Source organism: Mustelus asterias, chromosome 17 (assembly GCF_964213995.1).
Source record: "Mustelus asterias chromosome 17, sMusAst1.hap1.1, whole genome shotgun sequence".
NCBI classification, from domain to species: Eukaryota; Metazoa; Chordata; class Chondrichthyes; order Carcharhiniformes; family Triakidae; genus Mustelus; species Mustelus asterias.
Window position 1 is genome coordinate 68,493,318 of NC_135817.1, and position 25,020 is coordinate 68,518,337.

At 43.0% G+C, this 25,020-nt stretch overlaps 1 protein-coding gene across 11 annotated transcripts in view; it reads right to left on the reverse strand.

The window, feature by feature from the left end:
• Positions 1–25,020, reverse strand: part of LOC144506582 (sentrin-specific protease 7) — a 94,628-nt gene that overhangs the window by 53,985 nt on the left and 15,623 nt on the right. For 5 of the 11 annotated variants that reach the window (XM_078232900.1, XM_078232903.1, XM_078232902.1 and 2 more), the window contains 2 exons: positions 22,213–22,332; positions 18,604–18,725 (listed from right to left, as the gene is read on the reverse strand). In XM_078232900.1, coding sequence (XP_078089026.1) covers positions 18,604–18,725; positions 22,213–22,332 — 242 coding nt within the window. Of the gene's footprint in view, positions 1–17,218; positions 17,432–18,603; positions 18,726–22,212; positions 22,333–25,020 lie in introns of all 11 variants that reach the window. The other 6 variants (XM_078232896.1, XM_078232898.1, XM_078232897.1 and 3 more) reach the window with 2 other exon arrangements.

Sequence of the window (25,020 nt, forward strand, 5' to 3'; positions counted from 1 at the left end):
AAAATCCTACATGCGAGCACAAGACGTTTTTCACTAATACTGCACAACAAAGAAAATTCATCTTCATCACATTTACATCACATTAGCTGCTATGCACACACTACTGTCCCACTCCTCAAAACAGCTAGTTGCATCAAGTGATACATACCCCAATATTCGAATCAGCAGCTAGTATGAACAGCACCTGACAAGACTATGATGCAACATCAGCACTTGGGGGTGGAATTTGCCCAACCCGCCCGCCACGGGAATCGTAGCAGGCGGAACACGGACCATGCAAAGGTCCGTTGACCTCAGGCAAGATTTTCCGGTCTTGAGGCGAGCGCGGCCGGAAATTTCCACCCTTAATGTTCAATTTTAGGCAAAACATACAATAACTTGCATTTATATAATGCCTTTAATGTTGTAAAACATCCTAAGGTAATACACGGGAGCTAAATCTGCCAAAAGCCAAAGGAGATATTAGATAGCTAAAAGCTTGGTCAAAGAGGTAGGTTTGAAGGGGCCCCTTAAAGAAGAAACAGGTGAAGGTACAAAGATTTTAATTGGGAGTTCCGGAGCTTGAGGATTAGATGGCTGAAGGTAAGGTCAGCAAATGTTGACACCAAGGAAGTGGGGATGCATCAGGCCATAGTTGGAGGAATGTAATGTTCTCAGGTGATTGCAGGGCTGGAGGTGGTTACAGAGATAGGGAGCATTGAAGTTATGGAGGGATTTGATCAGCATATTCCAGACAGGTTTAATTTAAATGTGATGACATGGAGCAAGCATTAGAAAATTATAAAAAGATTATTTTTTCTTGATTCAGATAAAAACAAAGACACGCTCTACACATTTCTAGGAGACATCTCAATCCTTGCTTTGATACAAATGTAGGCTTGCCTGGCAATTTATGCATAGCAAAATCTGATGATGTGAACAAATCGGTTAACTGGTCTTAATAGCATCACGACACTCAAAACGCTCTGCTTTTAAAATAGTGACGTAGGGTCTTTTGTATATTTGAACAAGCTAATGGATTTTGGCTTAGAATTATATCTGAAGAGCACTACCCTTTAATAATGCAGCAGTGTCTCACTATTGCACTGAAATTTCAGCTTAGATTACAAACATTCATTTTGGAGGGGTTTTGAACCTCCTACCTTCTACTGAGAAGACATTTCCAACTCAACCAACCTGACTAATATTATAGACACTTGAATCACTTGAGAATTTCCAGCCCTCAAGATTTAACACTAATATCTGTTCTGCACAGTAAGAAATCAGTTATTATCTGCATTTCAATGCAGAGATATCAAAGCAGCTTAAGAGCAGGGATTGGGTATGGTGTGGATAAAGGTATCAAGACCAATGCACTCAAGAATGGAAGGCTGTTCATCTTGGACACCTCATGCCCAAGTTAAGCATGCTTAGAGGACAGATACAATGATAGATGCAGAGTAAAGCTACCTCAGCCTCAACTTTAGAGAAGCAGCCCTTTTGGAGTTTTCTATTTGACAAAAATGCCACCTTGTGGCCTTTAAGTGGAATTGCTGAGTTAATGCAATAATGAGGCCTGATTTGTGCTTTGAGCCACGTCTAGTAGAAACTATACCATGACTTTGTAAATTTATTACGTTAAAGCTGGCAAACCAGAGACTTTTGTTCTGAATTTGGACCATTCAAACCCACTGTGCCACCCAATCTGTTCACTGTTATGCCTACGCTCTCATCCTATGTAAATGCCCAACTTGCAGGTCGGACCTCAATTCCCACACTGTTCTATGGTGTATATAATATATACTATATAAATATATCAGTAATAGTGACCATAATACTACAGAGTTGTTGTGAAAACTCATCTGGTTCACCAATGCCCTTTCAGGAAAGGAAGAGAATCTGCTGTCCTGAGCCAGTGTGGCTTGTATGAAGTTGAATCTTAACGGTCCTCTGAGACGACCTACAAGGCACTCAGGTCTATCAAACCAAAATGAAAACGTTGAATGAGAATAAAACCAGATAGAATACTTGACATCAACCTACTTATGGAGGCAGGGTCCTGTCTTCACATTGAAGATATCCCCCATTATGTCATGTGGCACCACCATTGTGCTAACTAGATCCAACAGCTCAAAACAGGATATCCACAGAGGTACTGTGGGCTATCAGAATCATTGCTCAGCAGAAGGATCATACGGTACTCAAAATGTTAACTGTTTCTTTCTCCATAAATGCTGCCAGACCTGCTGAGTTCTACCAGCACTTTACTGTCTCCGGTATCTGCTGTATTTTGCTTTTATATCATCGTATTCCACCATGATTTATCACCTCATGCACTAGTATACCCCTCACTCGCCCAGTACCATCAAGCCAGGTGACCAATCCTGGTTTGATGAAGTGTGTAGGAGAGCATGCCACAAGCAAAATTAATAACAAACAGGGAGCTCTGCAAACATCCCTATCCTCCACAATGGCAGAGGCTAGCATGTGAATGTAAGACATAACACTGAAATGTTGCAACCAGTCAAGGGTACAGCGTGGATTCTCAGCCTCATAGCTGCCAGGGTTCAGCCAATTTGATTCACTCCATGTGATATCAGGAAACTGCTGGAGGCACTGGATACTGCAAAGACAAGGGCCCTGACAACATTCCAGTAGTAGTACGGAATGACTTGTATTCCAGAACCAACTACATCCCTGGCCAAGTTGTTCCACACAGCTACATCACTGGCATCTACTCAGCAATGTGGAAATTTGCCCAGGTATTTCCTGTCCACAAAAAAGGAGAAAGACAATCCGGCCAATCACACCTCATTGGCCCAATCTTGATCATCAAAAGAATGGAGGGTGTAGTTGACAGTGCCATCAAGCTACACTAATTCACCAATTATTTGCTCACAAGTATGCAGCTTAGGTTATGCAAGCACCAGACCTCATTACAGCCTTATCATAAAATCAGAGAATCCTAACAGTGCAGAAGAGGCCAACTGGCCCATCGAGTCTGCACCAACTCTCTGACAGAGTATCGCACCCAGGCCCTCTCTCCCGCTCTATCCCTTGGGCTGAACATGGACAGAAAGCAATATCCCTGAGGTGAGGTGAGGTGAGACTGACTCCTTTTGATATCAAAGCACATTTGGACAAATGTGGCATCAATAAACTCTAGTAAAATTGAAGTTAGTGGAAAGCGGGGAAAATCTCCCCACTGGTTGAAGTCATACTTTGGACAAGAAAAAACTATTGTTGATAGAGGTCAACAGCTTCAGAACATTGCTGCAGGAGTTCCTCATTTTCAGCTGCTTCATCAATTACCTTCCCTCCGTCACAAGGTCAGAAGAAGGGAGGTCGCTGATGATTGCACAACATTCAGTTCCATTCACAACTCCTCAGATAATGAGGTAAGGCATGTCCACGTGACAAGATCTGACAATACTCAGGCTTAGTTTGATATGTGCAAGTAACACAATAGTGCCTGGCAATGATTATCTTCAACAATAGGAAATCAAACACAGCACTTGACATTTAATGGCAATTAAGGTAAACTCACCACAGTGAAGTCCAAATATTCCAGATTTGTTAGAACAAAGAACAAAGAAAATTACAGCGCAGGAACAGGCCCTTCAGCCCTCCAAGCCTGCACCAACCATGATGCCCGACTGAACTAAAACTCCCTACCCTTCCGGGAACCATATCCCTCCATTCCCATCCTATTCATGTATTCGTCAAGACGTCCCTTAAAAGTCACTATCGTATCTGCTTCCACTACCTCCCCCGGCAGCGAGTTCCAGGCACCCACCACCCTCTGGGTAAAAAACTTGCCTCGTACATCTCATTTAAACCTTGCCCCTTAAACCTATGCCCCCTAGTAATTGACTCTTCCACCCTGGGAAAAAGCTTCTGACTATCCACTCTGTCCATGCCCCTCAATCTTGTAGACTTCTATCAGGTCGCCCCTCAAACTATGTCGTTCCAGTGAGAACAAACCAAGTTTCTCCAACCTCTCTTCATAGCTAATGCCCTCAATACCAGGCAACATCCTGGTAAATCTTTTCTGTACCCTCTCCGAAGCCTCCACATCTTTCTGGTAGTTTGGCGACCAGAATTGAACACTATATTCCAAGTGCGGCCTAACTAAGGTTCGATAAAGCTGCAACATGACTTGCCAATTTTTAAACTCAATGTCCCGGCCGATGAAGGCAAGCATGCCGTATGCCTTCTTGACTACCTTCTCCACCTGCGTCGCCACTTTCAATGACCCATGTACCTGTACACCCAGATGACTCTGCCTATCAATACTCTGAAGGGTTCTGCCAGTTACTGTATATTTCCTATCTTTATTAGACCTTCCAAACTGCATTACCTCACATTTGTCCAGATTAAACTCCATCTGCCATCTCTCCGCCCAAGTCTCCAACCTATCTATATCCTGTGTCCTCTGATGGTCCTCATCACTATCCGCAAATCCACCAACCTTTGTGTCGTCCACAAACTTACGAATCAAACCAGTTACATTTTCCTCCAAATCATTTATATATATATTACAAACAGCAAAGGTCCCAGCACTGATCCCTGAGGAACGCCACTTGTCACAGCCCTCCATTCAGAAGCGCACCCTGCCACTGTGAAGGGGACAACTTTTATGCTCAATATCATGGACATTTTTACACGTTTATATCGAATTTATTTTGCCCAGCAACGAATGATGGAAAATATTATCAACAGCTCACAGCAATGCGATGACTCATGGAGAGGTTCCTTGCACCCTCTAATCACTACAGATAGTTTTAATCACTTTAGACTCCACGCAGGGAAACATAGACAATAGCTCAACTAATTAGATTATGCAAGGAGTTCAAATCACAAAGGGAACTCTCCAGAAAGAGATCGGCCCAGGGGAAATAGGATCACTTCACCATTAGCCACAGATCAACCCCACCCATCGATAATGGCTTTTCAATACTTCGCTATTTTGTCACTGCTTTGTGTTAATTGCTGTTTGTTTTAGTAGGTACTGATCGCGTAACTTATAGTAAATGACAATAACCCATGTGGATCCCATTCATGCTATCAGCCACCGCTTTGAATGAGCCCATTATCATACGTTTGGCGCGAAGTTCAAAACCCTATAAATTGTAAAGCGCACAATGGCCAGGGGAAGCAGTTGGCTAGCAGCTGTCTTCCCCCAGGCCTGTGGTTTGTTATTTTGATGTGGAGATGCCGGCGTTGGACTGGGGTAAGCACAGTAAGAAGTCTCACAACACCAGGTTAAAGTCCAACAGGTTTATTTGGTAGCAAATACCATAAGCTTTCGGAGCACAGCTCCTTCGTCAGATGGAGTGGATATCTGTTCTCAAACAGTGCAAACAGACACAGAAATCAAATTACAGAATACTGATTAGAATGCAAATCTCTACAACCAGCCAGGTCTTAAATGTACAGACAATGTGTTATTTGTACAGACAATTTGTTATTTTGGGCAGGGAATAAAGCTCGTGTTGCCTTTTGTACTGTACTCATGTCTGCTTGTCTTTTATGCTGGTAGGAAGCAAAAACTTCCCCTTACACACTGCTACCCTCTGTCTTCTATGACTGAGTAAGAAGTCTCACAACACCAGGTTAAAGTCCAACAGGTTTATTTGGTAGCAAATACCATAAGCTTTCGGAGCAATGCTCCTTCGTCAGATGGAGTGGTCTCTGTTCTCAAACAGGGCACAGACACAGAAATCAAATTACAGAATACTGATTAGAATGCAAATCTCTACAGCCAGCCAGGTCTTAAATGCACAGACAATGTGGGTGGAGGGAGCATTCAACACAGGTTAAAGAGATGTGTATTGTCTCCAGACAGTACAGCTTGTGAAATTGTGCAAGTCCAGGAGTCAAGCTGTGGGGGTTACTGATAATGTGACATAAATCCAACATCCCGGTTTAGACCGTCCTCATGTGTGCGAAACTTGGCCATCAGTTTCTGCTCAGTGACTCTGCGCTGTCGTGTGTCGTGAAGGCCGCCTTGGAGAACGCTTACCTGAAGATCCAAGGCTGAATGCCTGTGACTGCTGAAGTGCTCCCCCACAGGAAGAGAACAGTCTTGCCTGGTGATTGTCGAGCGGTGTTCATTCATCCGTTGTCGTAGCGTCTGCATGGTTTCCCCAATGTACCACGCCTCGGGACATCCTTTCTTGCAGCGTATCAGGTAGACAACGTTGGCCGAGTTGCAAGAGTAGGTACCATGTACCTGGTAGATGGTGTTCTCACGTGAGATGATGGCATCCGTGTTGATGATCCGGCACGTCTTGCAGAGGTTGCTGTGGCAGGGTTGTGTGGTGTCGTGGTCACTGTTCTCCTGAAGGCTGGGTAGTTTGCTGCGGACAATGGTCTGTTTGAGGTTGCGTGGTTGTTTGAAGGCAAGAAGTGGGGGTGTGGGGATGGCCTTGGCGAGATGTTCGTCTTCATCAATGACATGTTGAAGGCTCGACAATCACCAGGCAAGACTGTTCTCTTCCTGTGGGGGAGCACTTCAGCAGTCACGGGCATTCAGCCTTGGATCTTCAGGTAAGCGTTCTCCAAGGCGGCCTTCACGACACACGACAGCGCAGAGTCACTGAGCAGAAACTGATAGCCAAGTTTCGCACACATGAGGACGGTCTAAACCGGGATGTTGGATTTATGTCACATTACCAGTAACCCCCACAGCTTGACTCCTGGACTTGCACAATTTCACAAGCTGTACTGTCTGGAGACAATACACATCTCTTTAACCTGTGTTGAATGCTCCCTCCACCCACATTGTCTGTGCATTTAAGACCTGGCTGGCTGTAGAGATTTGCATTCTAATCAGTATTCTGTAATTTGATTTCTGTGTCTGTGCCCTGTTTGAGAACAGAGACCACTCCATCTGACGAAGGAGCATTGCTCCGAAAGCTTATGGTATTTGCTACCAAATAAACCTGTTGGACTTTAACCTGGTGTTGTGAGACTTCTTACTGTGCTTACCCCAGTCCAACGCCGGCATCTCCACATCATTCTATGACTGAGCCAGTTCTGTATCCATCTTGCCAGCTCACCTCTGATCCCTTGCGACTTCTGTACCAGTCTGTCAAGAGGGACCTTGTCAAAGGCCTTACTGAAGTCCATGTAGAGAACATCCACTGCCCTACCCTCATCAATCATCTTCGTCACTGCCTCAAAATGAGCTATGTGAGACACGATCTCCCCTTCACAAAACCATGGTGCCTCTCGCTAATATGTCCACTTATTTCCAAGTGGGAGTAAATCCTGTCTCAAAGAATCCTCTCCAATAATTTCCCTACCACTGACATAAGGCTCACCGGCTTGTAATTACCGGATTATCCTTGCTACCCTACTTAAACAAAGGAACAACATTGGCTATTCGCCAATCCTCTGGGACCTCCCCTGTAGTCAGTGAGGATACAAAGATGTCTCTCAAGGCCCCAGCAATTTCCTCCCTTGCCTCTCTAGTATTCTGGGGCATATCCCATCAGGCCCTGGGGACTGGTCTACTTTAATGTTTCTCAAGAACTCCAATACCTCCTGCTTTTTAATCGCAACATAACGATGATGTTAGAAGTAAGATTGTGCTGCATTGTTTATCGTCCATGTCAAAGATATGGAGATTATGATTTTAAGGCTTGCCTAATAAACGATGCAATGTAAATATCTTCACTGGAAAACAAATCCAGATGATAATAATAGCAGCACGATTCTAAGTGTCTGCTTTAAAATTGGGTCTTGGCCATATTTACAATGGCTCTAATAACTCTCAAATTTGTCAGTTCATATCATTTCCTGTACATTATACAATTCTGTTTAGCCAAATTAATATATTTTAAGCTTACTCAAATCTTTAGTGTAACAAAAATATTTATACAAAGTTTTTAGTCAATCTTGGAGGAATGCATTGGAAGAAATTGGCAGTCACTTCTGGAAAAAGAAAACTGACAATTTCCAGACATAAATTAGGAGCACATTTAAAATAAAATAGGTTGAATAGAAAGTTCTTTGGCAATTGATATGTGATAAAATCAAGACATCTTTAAAATGGTCTGATGATATTCCATAAAATAGGAAAGGAAATTCAAGAATGCTCATACAACTAGGCAACAATGTCACTAGTAGTAGTGGTAGTGAAATGGGATCAGTAGATGTTGTGTACCTAGATTTCCAGAAGGCATGTCATGAGGTACCACACAAAAATGGGGCGGCACAGTGGTTAGCACTGCTGCCTCACAGTACCAGGGACCCGGGTTCGATTCCCGGCTTGGGTCACCCTCTGTGTGGAGTCTGCACATTCTCCCCATGTCTGCGTGTGTTTCCTCTGGGTGCTCCGGTTTCGTCCCACACTCCAAAAAAGTGTGGGGTTAGGTGGATTGGCCATGCTAAATTGCTCCTTAGTGTCAGGGGGATTTGCTGGGGTAAATGCATGGGGTTGTGGGGATAGAGGCTGGGTGGGATTGTGGTCGGTGCAGACTTGATGGGCCGAGTGGCCTCCTTCTGCACTGTAGGGATTCTATTCTATAAAAAGTTAATAGGTAATAGATAAGGGCTCATGGAGTTGGTGGTAATATATTAGCATGGAGAGATGATTGGTTAACTGAAAGGAAGGAGAGAGTGGGCATAAACAGGGTATTTTTAAATTGGTAGGCTGTGACTAGTGGACTACAGCAAGGATCATTACTGGGCCCCAGTTATTTACAATTTATATTAAGGGCGGCACGCTAGCACAGGGGTGGCACAGTAGTTAGCACTGCTGCCTCACAGCACCAGGGACTCCGGTTCAATTCCCAGTTTGGGCACGGCCTCCCCATGTCAGCATGGGTTTCCTCTGGGTGCTCTCATTTCCTCCCACAGACCGAAAGACGTGCTTGTTAGATGCATGCTAAATGCTCCCTCAGTGTACCCGAACAGGTGCCAGAGTGTGGCAACTAGGGAATTTTCACAGTAACTTTGTTGCAGTGTTAATGTGACACTAATAAATAAACTAAAAACCATTAATGACTTAGATGAAGAGACAGAGAGTATATCGCAGTTTGCTAACATTACAAAACAATGTGGAAAGATAAGCTATGTCAGCTTGCAGCCTCTCTGTGCCACCCCCACAGCTTAAATGAATGGGCAACATGATGGTATATGGAATATAATGTAAGGCAATGTAAAGTTATTCACTTTGATTGTAAGAATAGAAAAACAGAATTTTTTAAAAGGTATGAAATGTGTAAATGCTGATATTCAAAAAGAACAAGGAATACAAGGAATGCAGGAAGTTAGCTTTAGATACAGTGAACAATTAGGGAGGAAAATGGCATGTTGCCCTTTATTATAAAAGGCTTGGAGCACAAGAATAAAGACGTCTTGCTATAACTGCACAGGATTTTGGCGAGATCTCAGCTGAAATACGGTGTGGAATTTGAACTCCATGGCCCCGATTCTCCCAAAAAGATTCTAAGTGCTGAATCGGCAGGAAAACTGGTGTAACTCACGATTGTGGGAGATTCAAGTCTGAACTCCCACTGAAAAAACACCGTGCAATGCAGAGGTCACAATGGTGAATCTCATTAAAAGCTCAGGGGGCGGGGCCTATTCGCGCCAGAGACCCGTTTGGAGAATCCTCCTTGCCACTGCCTCATGCCCGGTGGGCAGTGCCAAGGTGCCCCCCCTAGTCATGGGCACTTTGCCCCTTGGGCGGTGCCAGGGGACACAGGCTGGCACTGCCAGGGTGCTCATGTTCAGGGAGCACCACCCTCCCACCGCCCGACCCCCTGGGAGGCCCCGATTGCTCCCCCTTCACTCCAGCGAGGTTTCCTGCTAGTTCCCCGAGCGTGGGATGTGACATATCCTGGTGGGCTGGGAGATGCTATCGGGCCTGGAGAATTCAGCCACGAGCCCGATAATGACATTTAAATTACATGAAAAATAGATTACAATCACTTACCTGGTCTTCCCGCCGGTTCCCAGCATGGTCTCGACCGTGCATGGCTCTCCAGCGGTGGGAGACGCGCATGCGATCCCGCGAAATGGCCGACACGCACATCTCCCAACCCGAAGCACAAAAAACACATGCCTCGGGAGAATCGGGCCCTATATTTAAGGAAGAATCTACCCGAATTGGAGGCAGTGCAATAAAGGCTAATTAAATCAATATTTGGGATGAGGGGGTTGTCTTACGGTGAGAGGCAGAGTAAACTGGGCCTATATTCTCTGGAGTTTAGCAGAATGAGCGGCAATCTCATTGAAACATAGAAGATTCTGAAGGGGCTCGATAGGGCATTTGCTAGGCAATTGTTTCCACTGGTCTGGGGAATTAGCCTTGGGATAAAGGGCCGATCATTTGGGACAAAGATGAGGAAACTCATTCAGGGGGTTGTGAATCTTTTGAATTCTCTACTCGAGAGGGTTGTGGATTCTCCATCACTGGATACATTTTGAAGTCATCGACTTCAGGAAGCATAGTGGAGAACATGCTCCTGTCTACATCAACGGGGGCGAAGTAGAAATGGTCGAGGGCTTCAAATTTCTAGGTGTCCAGATCACTAACAACCTGTCCTGGTCCCCCCATGCCGACACTATATTTAAGAAAGCCCACCAACGCCTCTACTTTCTCAGGAGACGAAGGAAATTTGACATGTCGGCTATGACTCTCACCAGCTTCTATAGATGCACCATAGAAAGCATTCTTTCTGGATATATCACAGCTTGGTATGGCTCCTGCTCTCACCAAGACTGCAAGAAACTACAAAGGGTTGTGAACGCAGCCCAGTCCATCACGCAGACCAGCCTTCCATCCATTGACTCTGTCTACAACTTCCCGCTGCCTCGGAAAAGCAACCAGCATAATCAAGGACCCCACGCACATCGGACATTCACTCTTCCACCTTCCTCCATCGGGAAAAAGATAAAAAAGTCTGAGGTCACGTACCAACCCACTCAAGAACAGCTTCTTCCCTGCTGCTGTCAGGCTTTTGAATGGACCTACCTCATTAGTCTGATCTTTCTCTACACCCTAGCTATATCTGTAACACTACAATCTCCACCCTCTCCTTTACATCCCTATGTATCTAAGAACAGTGTGCTTTGTTTGTACAGCTTGCAAGAAACAATGCTGTTCACATAACCCAACACATGCAACAATAATAAATCAAATCAAAAACATTTAAGACCAGGTTAGGCAGATTTTCAGTCTCTCATGGAATCAAGGGATATGGGAAGCGTGAAGGAAAGTGAAATTGAAGCCCAAGGTTAGCCATGATCATAATGAATGATAGAACAGGCTTGATGGGCCATATTGTTTACTCTTGCTTCTAGTTTTTGTGAACTCTTACAATGGCCAGTGTTTAGCCCCAACTCAAAAGCAGAGGTCAAGAGTACACTCAGAAATGGGTGCTATTCATCAAGGTAAACAAGGACTTGATGTCTGCCAGCAAGTTCCAATACTGATTAGTAAGTGGAGCATTACCACTCACTAGTTATTTATTGTCAGGGCAACTTCTGCCCAAGATCAGAGCTGTATCTGTCAGTGGGCATTTTACCCAGATGCCATATAGAACTGCCTTAGAAGAAATAGAATAGCACGTGTACCACTGCATGAAAGATTTTAAAATAGACATACCCACATCTTTTGTGATTTGAGAAATTAATACTTAGAGGAAATCTAGCACCAGGGTCTGTATAGCTAATTATAACCTACATTTTTTAAGTGTTTTATTTGTGAATAAATTCATTAGTGGCATAAATGTCAGTCAGCAAGGTAAAGTGTTTCACCTGGGAGATGTGGGAGATCCGTGAGGCTTCAAGCGTTCCGGACAACTACATCTTTTGGGTTTCCTCCGGGTGCTCCGGTTTCCTCCCACAGTCCAAAGATGTGCGGGTTAGGTTGATTGGCCAGGTTAAAAAAAAATTGCCCCTTAGAGTCCAGGGATGCGTAGGTTAGAGGGATTAGCGGGTAAAATATGTGGGGGTAGGGCCTGGGTGGGATTGTGGTCGGTGCAGACTCGATGGGCCGAATGGCCTCCTTCTGCACTGTAGGGTTTCTATGATTTCTATGATGATTTCTATGATCTACAGGAAGTGCACACAATTGCAGCTCCTCATAGACCGCATGGATCGGTTGGAGCAGCAGTTGGATGCACTTGGAACATGCAAAGCATTATAGACAGGGCTTCAGAAACATGGTCACACCAAGGTGCAGGCAGATAGATGGGCGATCCCTGGAAAGGGCAGGCAGTCAGTGCAGGAATCCCCTGTGGCTATCCCCCTCTCTAACAGGTATACCGTTTTGGATACTGTTGGAGGAGATGGCCTAATAGGGGAAAACAGCAACAGCCAGGGCATTGGCACCATGACGAGCTCTGTTGTTAAGCAGGGTCAAAGCGCAGAAGAGCGATAATTATAGGGGACTCTAGTCAGGGGCACAACAGGCGTTTCTGTGGCCCGGAAAGAGACTCCAGGATGATATGTTGCCTCCCTGGTGCCAGGGCCAAGGATGTCTCTGAACAAGCATGGGGCATTCTGAAAGGGGTGGGTGAACAGCCAGAGGTTGTGGTACACATTGGTACTAACGACATAGGCAGGAACAGTGACAAAGTCCTGCAAGAGGAGTTCAGGGAGTTAGGAAATGAGTTAAAAAAAGAGGACCTCTAGGGTTGTAATCTCAGAATTACATCCTGTGCCACTCGCCAGTAAGGCTAGGAATAGGAAGATAGAGCGACTAAACACGTGGCTAAAGAGTTGGTGTGGGAGGGAGGAGTTCAGATATCTTGATCATTGGGATCTCTTCGAGGACAGTTGGGATCTGTACAAGAAAGACGGGTTACACCTAAACTGGAGGGGCACCAATATCTTGGCAGGTAGATTCGCTAGTCACTCGGGGAGAGTTTAAACTAGTACGGCAGGGTTGGGAACCAGAGCAGTAGGCCAGTAGGAGCAGTAACTGAGGGAGAGCTACAGACTAAGGCAGATTAAGATTAAGAGAAAGAGCAGGCAGGAGTAGTTCATTAACACAGCGGGACTGGTGATCTGAAGTGCATTGTTTCAATGCGAGGAGTGTAAAAGATAAGGCAGATGAACTTAGGACTTGGATTAGTCCTTGGAACTATGATGTTGTTACTATTAGAGACTTGGTTGAAAGACAGACAGGATTGGCAGAAAAACATTCCAGGATTTAGGTGCTTCAGGCAGGATAGAGGGGAATGTAAAAAGGATGGGGGAGTTTCATTACTGGTTAAGGAGAATATCATAGCTGTACTGAGGGAGGACACCTCGAGGGTTCAGGCAGCGAAGCAATATGGGTAGAGCTCAGGAATAAGAAGGGTGCAGTCACAATGTTGGGGATTTATTACAGGCCTCCCAACAGCCAGCAGGAGATAGAGGAGCAGATATGCAGACAAATTTTGCAAAAACAACAGGGTTGTTGCGGTGGGTAATTTTAAATGGTGACAGGGACTCACTTGCGGCTCAGGGCTTGGAAGGGGCAGAGAGCTCCCAGGAGGGTTTCCTGAAACAGTATGTAAATAGCCCAACTTGGGAAGGAGCCATATTAGACCTGGTATTGGGAAATGAGCCAGGCAGGTCATTGAAGTTTCAGTAGGAGAGCATTTCAGGAACAGTGATCATAATTCCGTAAGTTTTAAGGTGCTTGTGGATAAGGACAAGAGTGGTCCTCGGGCGAAGGTGTTAAATTGGAGGAAGACTAACTACAATAACATTAGGCAGGAGAGTGTAGATTGGGGGAGACTGTTTGAGGGCAAATCAACATCCGACATGTGGGAGTCTTTCGAATGTCAGTTGATCGGAATTCAGGACCGGCATGTACCCGTGAGGATGGAGGATAAGTGTGGCAAGTATTGGGAACCCTGGATAATGAGGGATATTATGAGCCTTGTCAAAAAGAAAAAGGAAGCATTCGTAAGGTCTAAAATGCTGAGGACAGATGAAGCTCTTGCAGAATATAAAGAAAGTAGAAAGGAACTTAAGGAAGGAGTTGGGAGAGCTAAAAGGGGTCATGAAAAGTCCTTGGCAAACAGAATTAAGGAAAATCCTAAGGCATTTTATATGTATGTAAAGGGCAAGAGGATAGCCAGGGAAAGGGTTGGTCCATTCAACGATAGTGAATCTATGCATGAAACCAGAGGAAATGGGTGAGATACTAAATAAATACTTTACCTCGGTAATCACCAAAGAGAAAGACTTGATGGATGAGGAGCCTCGGGTAGAGTGTGTCGATATTCTGGGTAATGTCAATAGCAAAAAGGTGGTGGTGTTGGGCGTCTTAAAAAGCATTAAAGTAGATAAGTCCCCAGGGCCTACCCCAGAATACTGAGGGAGTCCAGGGCAGAAATTGCTGGGGCCCTGACAGAAATCTTTGTATCCTCAATAGCAACAGGTGAAGTTCCAGAAGACTGGAGAATAGCCAATGTTGTTCCATTGTTTAAGAAGGGCAGCAGGGATAATCCAGGAAATTATAGGCCGGTGAGCCTTACGTCAGTGGTAGGGAAATTATTGGAAAAGATATTTAGGGACAGGATTTAATCACATTTGGAAACAAATGGACTTTTTAGTATTACACAGCAAGGATTTGTGAAGGGGAGGTCGTACCAAAAGGTGAAGTCACACGGATCAGAGTAGAGCTGGAAAGATGGATATAGAACTGACTTGGACATAGAAGGCAGAGGGTAGCAGTAGAGGGGTGCTTTTCTAAATGGATGGCTGTGACTAGCGGTGTTCCACAGGGATCAGTTCTGGGACCTTTGTTGTTCACAGTATAAATGATTTGGAGGAAAACGTAGCTGGTCTGATTAGTAAGTTTGCAGACGACACAAAAATTGGAGGAGTTGCAGATCGTGAAAATTGTCAGAGGATACAGTGAGATATAGACCATTTGGAGACTTGGGCGCAAAAATGGCAGACAAAATTTAATCCGGACAAATGTGAGGTAATGCATTTAGGAAGGTCCAATGCATATAGGAGTTATACAGTAAACGGTAGAACCCTTAAGAGTATTGACAGGCAGAGAGATCTGGACGTATATGTGCACCAATCACCGAAAGTGGCAACGCAGGTGGATAAGGTAGTCAAGAAGGCATATGTCATGCTTGCCTTCATTGGTCAGGGTACTGAGTGTAAAAATTGGCAGGTCATGCTACAGCTGTACAGAACCTTAGTTAGGCTTCATTTGGAATATTGTGTACAATTCTGGTCACCACACTACAAGAAGGATGTGGATGCTTTGGAGAGGGTACAGAAGAGGTTTACCAGGATGTTGCCTGGTCTGGAGGGTATTAGCTATGAGGAGAGGTTGGATAAACTCAGTTTATTCTCACTGGAATGACGGAGGTTGAGGGGTGACCTGATAGAGGTTTACAAGATTATGAGTGGCATGGACACAGTGGATAGTCACATGCTCTTTCCGAGGGTAGGAAAGTCAAGTATGAGGGGACATAGGTTTAAGGTACGTGGGGAAAAGTTTAGCGGGGATGTGTGAGGCAAGTTTTTTTCCCCCCCACACAGAGGGTGGTGAATGTCTGGAATGCACTGCCTCGGGAGGTGGTGGGAGCAGGTACGATGGCGGCAATTAAGGGACATCTAGACAAATACATGAATAGCGAGGGAATGGAAGGATAAAGACTTAAGTGCATATGGTTTTAGTTTAGGCAGGCATCATGATCGGTCCGAAAGCCCTGTTCCTGTGCTGTACTTTTCTTTGTTCTTTGAGAGCAAAAAAATCCTTGCTGTGTTAGAGAAAAATCCAAAACCTTTTATCACTGTCTCAGACAGCCACAACCAATAGAGGTCAGTCCTATGAACACCTCCCATGCCTTCTTATGCGAGAGCACTATTTCCTCTTACACATCTGGAATATCTGTACACTTAAGATATCAGCAGATCTTCAGTGGCATTGCTCACTATGAGAGGACACTAGATAGAGCAGAGCTACACTAGTGATCACAACTCACAACTATGCCATCAAAAGCATCTCTCTGGATTGGGAATTCCCATTACAACAATACAAGTATTTTTAAGTGGTTAATGAAGACATAACCAAAATTCTTGGCAGTAGAAAGTGAAATTTGTGGAAGGAAATGGAGTACATGAGATCATTATTCTTGTAATTATATACAGATTAATGGTAATACTAATGAAATGAAGTCACACAGAGATGCATCGGGCAAAACAAAATCTCCAAAGGCATGCAGAATTTGCAGTGTGGTGCAGGAAATCAGCAAACAAAATAAACACATCTCAATATTGAGAACTGGCCCGACTAAGGCAACGCAGACTCATTCATTCAATTGCAAAAAGGAAAACAAAGATTTGCTCGTTGGTGAGATCACATCTGGAGTATTGTGTCCAGTTTTGATCTCCATCTCCTTATTTAAGGAAGGGTGTGATGGCATTGGAGGCAGTTCAGAGATTCACCAGTCTGATTCTGGGGATGAAAGGGTTGACGTACAAGGAGAGATTAAACAGTTTGGGTTTATACTCGCTTGAGTTTAGAAGGATGAGAACGGATCTGATCGAGGTATATAAAATATGAAAAGGGATTGATAAAGTAAACATAGACCAAAGGTTTCCCCTTGTGGGGCAAGAGGTCACAGGTATAGGTTTGCGAGGCTGCAGATTTAAAACTGAGATGAGGAGGAACTACTTCTCGCAGAGGGTGGTGAATTTGTGGAACTCGCTGCCCCATAGTGCAGGTGGAGTCTGAATCATTAAGTAGTTTCAAGGAGATAGATATATTTCTGATAGAAAAAAATTAAAGGGATATGGGGAACAGATAGGGAGGTGGATTTGAGACCAGGAAGAGATCAGCCATCACCTGACTGAATTGCAGAGCAAGCTTGAAGGGCTGAAATGCCCACTTCTGCTCCTAATTCCTATGTTCCTGTATAAGATACATGGTTGGAACAAAAACTGAGGATTAGTGATTTTATGCAGTCATAAAATTGGCAAAGGACAAATTACCCCATACTTTAGAAGATGTTTATCTCCTGGACATCATCCTAGTGATTTTCAGAGGAAAATGCACCAATCCGAAGCGCATTTAGGATAAATGCAGAAGAATGGAATTCACATATACTGGAGTTTGAGGAATCAGCGAAGAATAATCCACAGAAAGCTGGCAATAATGCACAGGGTGAATGAAGTCTTCACAAAAGGAGAAACAAAACTGATGCATTTGTGCATTTAGCAGCCAGTTGAAGCACAGCTCAAGCACCCAAGAACCCACCTGCTGGATAATATGTTGGACTGACTATCTTGGTGAGATGTTTTGGTTTCCACATGACAATTATCTTTTAGTTCACTGGTTGCTGGTGTGTGATGTTTTGCATGTGAAGTGTCAGTATTTTCGACATTGCTACAGTCTCGCTTTTTAAGGTGCAGCAAATGTTGTCTTCCTGAATCTGTCATCAGCACATCTCTGAGTACAACTCTGGCTTCCCTGTTGTAGGCAAAGTGCAACACAAACACACGTTTAAAATGGAATTAGTGAAAGTACTGCCAAAAATAATTTAAAAGATGTACTTAGGGGAATTAATGGTCTCAGTAGATTAAAAGAAAGGGTTAAACTGCCATTATCACCAGTGAAGTCAGCACAATTAATCTATTATAGCCTTCTTCTAGCTAGACTTAATGCTCCCTGTGTATTAAGGAACATCTATTCCAATTTTGGAATATACGAGCCCCTGGATATCGAATTTTCCTGATTCAACTATTGAGAAATTTAGATAAATAATGGAACACATAAGCTCAAAGATCGCAACACACATTTGTTTACAAGAATGTCAAGATTTGTGACTTTCACCTTCTGACCATGGAATTTAGCTAATGTTTGAGGAAGGTCCATACAGGTCAGCAATAGTTAAAGCACATTGCTTGCCTGCACGGCTTGGCTGTTAATTTTAGCCTCATCCAAACCAAAAGATGGATACAAAAAGCACTCAGTAATACCAATTCTTGAAGAGGATTTCACGGTCTCAGATGCTATTAGTGCTTTCTCATTTACACTGCCTGGATGTCTCTGGTGGCATGCCACCTGCAACAGCATGTTGTCAGCTAAAGCGAACGTAAGATAGTACAATGCCTTCTGATTGCCACTGGTAGACCACAGAGCTTACGAAAGCAAATGAAGGATAGAAATGGTATGGAAGCTACAAGGACAGTCAAAGCAAATGAAATGACAAATTTAGCTCCTGCAAAAAACGAAAATAAAACAATGAAGGACTATAGGAACATTATACAAGGAGCACAAAATCAGAGGATTAACTCAAAAGATTCACCAACACAAGCATAGAAAGATCAATACTGCCATTCACCTCTGGACTTGGCATTAGGCACTTCCCTAATCCAGATTCACTACTGGTCAGATGATAACTTAACACACGTCTGCCATTAAACAGCTTGGGAAAAGATAGATAAGCAATATACTCCACCCATTTTACGATTAAAATCTTATACTAGTGCTTGGGCAGACTGAATGAAACAATCCTCTACATTTCAACCTCAGTTCAATCTTATAAACAAAGAATAAACATACGATGACAAAAAGGTGGAATTATGTAATGTTACCTGGACAAACAGATTTATAAAAAGGACAAGTGATCACGTTCTTACTTCAGCTGTACTTCATCTCCTGGACAGTTGTGCTTTGAGCGGCAGTTCCTCCTTTGATTATAAACAATTGAGTCTTGATTTCTTGTTTTATTGAAAGTGTTATAAGAGAATGGCCAACGCTTCTGAAAATAGACCCAAAATCTAATGTTTAAACAAAGTTAACCCGTAATAACAGAGGGGTTATGGAGAAAAATAAATAGTGAAGTATATATCCAGGACTGGAGAGAAACAATGTGATCTATAGTACAAGGCCATAATTCAATTAAGCAAAAGATTTTTCCAGAAAACAATGTTTTTTAATTTGCATAACAATAACCAATAGCTCAGAAACAAATAATTGAAACAGCTGAAAAAGCATTGTAAAACTAAACCTGAACATTTCAGAGTTAATCTCCTGAATTTTACTTGCAGAACAAAGGTCTATTCTTCAATACACTTGTAGAAGCCTGTGAAGTTATTTAAAGTAAGTAGTGAAACAGGACAGTCTCTCAAAAAACACAAGCCTGCTGATTACTTAAGAGCTTGGGAAAACATGACGATACTATACACAACAGAATTCAATATATCGTGTGTCTTAACATACGCAAGTGTTACTTCCACAGGCTACATCTACTGACCCCTTATTTCATTTACAAAAATATATACTCTATTGCAAAAGCCAGTTTACATTCCAACTTCGGAACCCACAGGAAATACTCAGCAGATATCACAGCCTCCGGGGAGAGATAAACTGAGTTAATGTTTCAGTAAGAAGTCTCACAACACCAGGTTAAAGTCCAACAGGTTTATTTGGTAGCAAAAGCCACTAGCTTTCAGAGCACTGCCCCTTCGTCAGGCGAGTGGGAGTTCTGTTCACAAACAGGGCATATAAAGACACAAACTCAATTTACAAAATAATGATTGGAATGCGAGTCTTTACAGCTAATCAAGTCTTAAAGGTACAGACAATGTGAGTGGAGAGAGGGTTAAGCACAGGTTAAAGAGATGTGTATTGTCTCCAGACAGGACAGTTAGTGAGATTTTGCAAGTCCAGGCAAGTCGTGGGGGTTACAGATAGTGTGACATGAACCCAAGATCCCGGTTGAGGCCGTCCTCATGTGAGCGGAACTTGGTTATCAGTCTCTGCTCAGCGACTCTGCGCTGTCGTGTGTCATGAAGGCCGCCTTGGAGAACGCTTACCCGAAGATCAGAGGCCGAATGCCCGTGACCGCTGAAGTGTTCCCCAACAGGAAGAGAACACACTTGCCTGGTGATTGTCGAGTGGTGTTCATTCATCCGTTGTCATAACGTTTCCATGGTCTCCCCAATGTACCATGCCTCGGGACATCCTTTCCTGCAGCGTATCAGGTAGACAATGTTGGCCGAGTTGCAAGAGTATGTACCGTGTACCTGATGGATGGTGTTCTCACGTGAGATGATGGCATCCATGTCGATGATCCGGCATGTCTTGCAGAGCTTGCTGTGGCAGGGTTGTGTGGTGTCGTGGTCACTGTTCTCCTGAAGGCTGGGTAGTTTACTGCGGACAATGGTCTGTTTGAGGTTGTGCGGTTGTTTAAAGGCAAGAAGTGGGGGTGTGGGGATGACCTTGGCGAGATGTTCGTCTTCATCAATGACATGTTTAAGGCTCCGGAGAAGATGTCGTAGCTTCTCCGCTCCGGGGAAGTACTGGACGACGAAGGGTACTCTGTCCACTTTGTCCCATGTTTGTCTTCTGAGGAGGTCGGTGTGATTTTTCGCTGTGGCGCGTTGGAACTGTTGATCGATGAGTCGAGCGCCATATCCTGTTCTTATGAGGGCATCTTTCAGCGTCTGGAGGTGTCTGTTGCGATCCTCCTCATCTGAGCAGATCCTGTGTATACGGAGGGCTTGTCCGTAGGGGATGGCTTCTTTAACGTGTTTAGGGTAGAAGCTGGAGAAGTGGAGCATCGTGAGGTTATCCGTGGGCTTGCGGTACAGTGAAGTGCTGAGGTGACCGTCCTTAATGGAGATGCGTATGTCCAAGAATGCAACTAATTCCGGAGAGTAGTCCATGGTGAGCCTGACGGTGGGATGGAACTTGTTGATGTCATCATATAGTTGTTTCAGTGATTACCCCAGTCCAACGCCGGCATCTCCACATCATTAATGTTTCAGGTCAGTGAATTTCCATCATTGGTTCTAATGAAATGTCACAGACCTGAAATGTTAACTTTGTCTCTTTCTCCACAGATGCTACCCGATCTACTGAGCATCGGCAGTATTTTGCTTTTGCATTCCTGCTCTACTGACAGGCATAACCGGCATGATCTCCACATATAACACAGATGGGCTTTGGAAAAGGACTGAAAGCAGCTTCAGGGAGACAAACAAGTTGGTAGATTGATGTCAGGTTAAATTCAATGCAGAAAAATTAGGACGACATGCTTTAGATCGAATACTAAGAGATCACATAATTTTCTTTACTCTTTCATGAGATGTGGGCACTGCTCGCAAGATCAGCATTTATTGGCCTTCTCTAATTGTCCTTAACTTAAGTGCCTTGCTAGGCCATTTCAGCGGGCAGTTAAGAGTCAGCACATGGCTGTGGGTTTGGAGTCACACATAGGCCAGACCAGGTACGGTCAGATTTCCTTCCCGAAAGGACATTATTGAACCTGATGGGCTTTTAACAAGAATTGATGATGGCTTCATGGTTACTATTGCTGAAACTAGCTATCGTTCCAGATTATTTTTGATTTGTTAATTGAATTTAAGTTCCACCAGCTGCCATGGTGGATTTGAACCCATGTCCCCTGAACATTAGTCTGGGCCTCTGGATTATTAGTCCAGTGACATCACCACTAACCACCATCTCCCCACAAAATCGTAAAACATTAATAGCAGGGGAGAAAACAAGCGAGAAGGAGACACAGGCAGAGTTCAGACAGACAAACCTTTAAAAATGTGAAGCAATTTGGCCAATCTTTTCTGTGTTGACTGAAAAAGAATAATACAGCATAATCCCTCTTTCAAGCTCTTGGTTCACAGCCCTACAGTTTACGGCACTTCAAGTGCATATCCAATTACAGGTTTAAATGCAATGAGTGTTTCTGCCTCTATCACCTACTCAGATTGAGTTCCAGACCTGCAACCAAACTCTGATTGCCCATCTGAAATTGGGGTTTCTGTGCCATCCTGGTACCAAGGTTGAATCTTATAGAAGGGTCTCAAGGACTTTAACCACTCAATGGTTAAGTGCACAAAAATATGTCTTATACAGCCACATAGGCCAGCAAGTTTCATGCTTAATCCTTGGTTTATGCCTATTTAATTGGCATCAACCATGTGATAACAATGCACTTAAGTTGTCCTACACATGGCACCAGCCACACAGCAATGTGGTTAACTTTTACCTCTGAAATAGCCTCATAAAACACCCAGTTTTCATTACCACCTTTGAGGGCAATTGGGACAGATAATAAATGCTGGCTGTTCCAATGACACCTACATCCCATGAATGAAATACAACATGAATATCAGAAATTTGGACAAGGTATCAGTACAAAAGCTAACTCCTTCCAGGAAATGAGCAGAGAAAATTTGAAGCGAGAAAAATTATTTGATTACTTATGAAATTCCACTTCAACTCACATGTGAAGTTTTTAAATTTTCAATCCGTGAATCAGGAAGTCGAGATAGAGGAGAATGGGTCTCTACGTTGTCCATCTCAGAGGCCTTTTTCTTCTTTGGAATTTTAAATCTTCCCCCAGACTAAGAAACAGAAGAAAATAATGGAATGCTGAAGTAAAACTTTGAAATTGGAATGACAAGATTTTTCATCTAATTATTTAAAACTTCAAAAAATATCCATTAATTTGGAATTCAAGATGCATGTACATTTAGAATGTCTAACTACAAATTAATTTGTGTTGTAAAGCATTTAAGAATCAATGAGACAGAACAAGTTATATACACACATGCCAGCATATTTGAGAAGGCACCTACTGATGCCAATATTGTACAACATAATGGGCTGGATTTCAGGAAGCAACAGAAATTGCTGATGACCTTAATATAAATTTGTTCTTACATGGCCAGTGAGGCTGCTTAACAGTAATTACAAACTCAGTGTGCTGTTAAAAACCCAATTATACCTCACTCAACAAATTGTAACCTGTATAACTTTTTCCAGGGGTTTTACGGTGAGATGAATAAGGTAACAGTGGAAGTTTTCATCAGTCCACTGATTTCTAATCAATTGCGTTTTGGGGGAAAACGCAACAGTACTTTGGAGACACATAAGCCGAGATTCTTCCACCACCTCATTCCCACTCCCGTCCCGCTGAAGTCTAAGGTGCTTTGCATGGCACACCCACCCCATTACTGGGGAACCCGATTGCGGGAGGTGGGGGGATTTAGCTAGCGGGAATGTCGGAAAATCCCACCCATAGAATCACTGACAGGCAACTTCTGGATATCTGCATTTAATTGTGTACGTGCTTACTCCAGAACTTACTCTGTCAGTTTCAGAGGAGTAATGACAGCAAATTATGAAAGTTTACCATTGTAAAATCTGGGCATATTAAAAGCAGTATTTCACAGTTTAAGAACTGACATACCTTAACAATGTTAACCATGACCAAGGTCAGTAAGGGTCACCACTGTTCAAATTGCTCTTTACAAAGTTTCAGGAGCATATTTAAAACTCGTCACAATGCAGAATGTTTTAATTTTACCACATAATTATAAGGATATGGAACTGTGTTGGGAGAGGAAACAATGGAGCCAATATATATCATTGCTTCTCAGCAGGCTGGAATAGCACAAAGAAAAGCTTAGATATTCTAATCACAGGTATCTCACTTCACAAAATGGAAATATCAAGCATTTTTCCTCCTTTAGATTTCACTTCTAAAAACCTCAAAAAATTCAATCTTTATTTTTAAAAATGATTTTCCTGCTTTAAAAATAAAATCAAAATAAGTTATATACCTGGGGGAAAAGCAAGGGCAGCACCAGCATTAACTTGAATCCTATAGTGTATTTACATAAATAACTCACAACAAACCACTTGCATTTATACAGCGCCTTTAATGTAATAAAATGCCTCAAGGCGCTTCACAGGGGAGTAATCAAACAAAATTTGTCACCAAGCCACATATGATGTTTAAAAAAATGACCAAAATATTGATCAAAGATGTAGCAATTTAGAGGATAGGGAGTATGTGAGGCAGAGATGCTACTGAAGGAAATTCCAGAGTTCAGGATCTAGACAGATGAAAGTACAGCTACGAATAGTGGAGCAATTAATAAGGGGATGAGCAAGAGATTAGAATTTGGGGGAATGCAAAGAGCACTGAGGGCTGAAGGGCAGAAGCTAAAATTAGCAGAAAACCAGAACGTTACATGAATACTCTATAATGAACAACATTGTGGGAAAGAAGCAACAAAGAAGCCATGCCGGAGCTCCATGACCCTATTCAATTATAGGATATAGATATATCGAGTTGATTGGACTGCAAAATAGTGCTTGGACCTGACAGTATCTGGTGTTATAGATCTGGAAAATAGGCTGACTTCGAAGAGCCGTACAAAAAAATTAAAGTTGTCATCAATATATAATAAGCCAATATTCGCTCATTCTTCACTTCCAACTGATTTCCAAAGTAATTTTCCAAAACTAAAGATGTCTAATATTTGTTATGCATTTAGAAGAAAAAAAGAGAGTGGAAAAAATTAAGAAATTAAATTCAAACTGTTGGAGACTGATCCCCCAAGGAACTGATATATGTAATAGATACAATACCTTTATCAGAGTAGGAGATGATGTGGAGATGCCGGCATTGGACTGGGGTGGGCAAAGTAAGAAGTCTCACCTGATAAAGGAACAGCGCTCCAAAAGCTTGTGATACCAAATAAACCTGTTGGACTTTAACCTAGTGTTGTGAGACTTCTTACAGAGTGGGAGATGAGCAGATCGCTGAATACATTGCAACAAGCAATGTATACTTTCAGAATATTGAAAAATATGGAAACAAATAGCTTACTCAATACCTACAGTCATATGGGAGTCCAGCTCTTTCCATGACTGCACAAGCTCCACACAGGTATCTAAGGGACCCATTAATTGTCAGGACTTTAAATCCCTTATCTTCTCCTTTAGAAATGTTTAGGTTGCTTATCTGGAGGTGCAAGATACAATTGTTTGCACTCTCCATACTAGAATCAACAAAATAGTACACAATTCTTCTAAAAATAGTTGCCTAAGACCAACTGCTGAGGGGAAGACAACATTGGCTCATCTTTCTAGATAAGCCACAAATAGGATGAATGGTACATTACCACCAAATTCACTCCACTTTAAAAAAAACTTCAAAATATACTGAAAACCTAAGATATCCAGTTTAACAAAATATCAGAAGCATCACAATACATGTTCCTTCTGGAGAAATGGAGCAT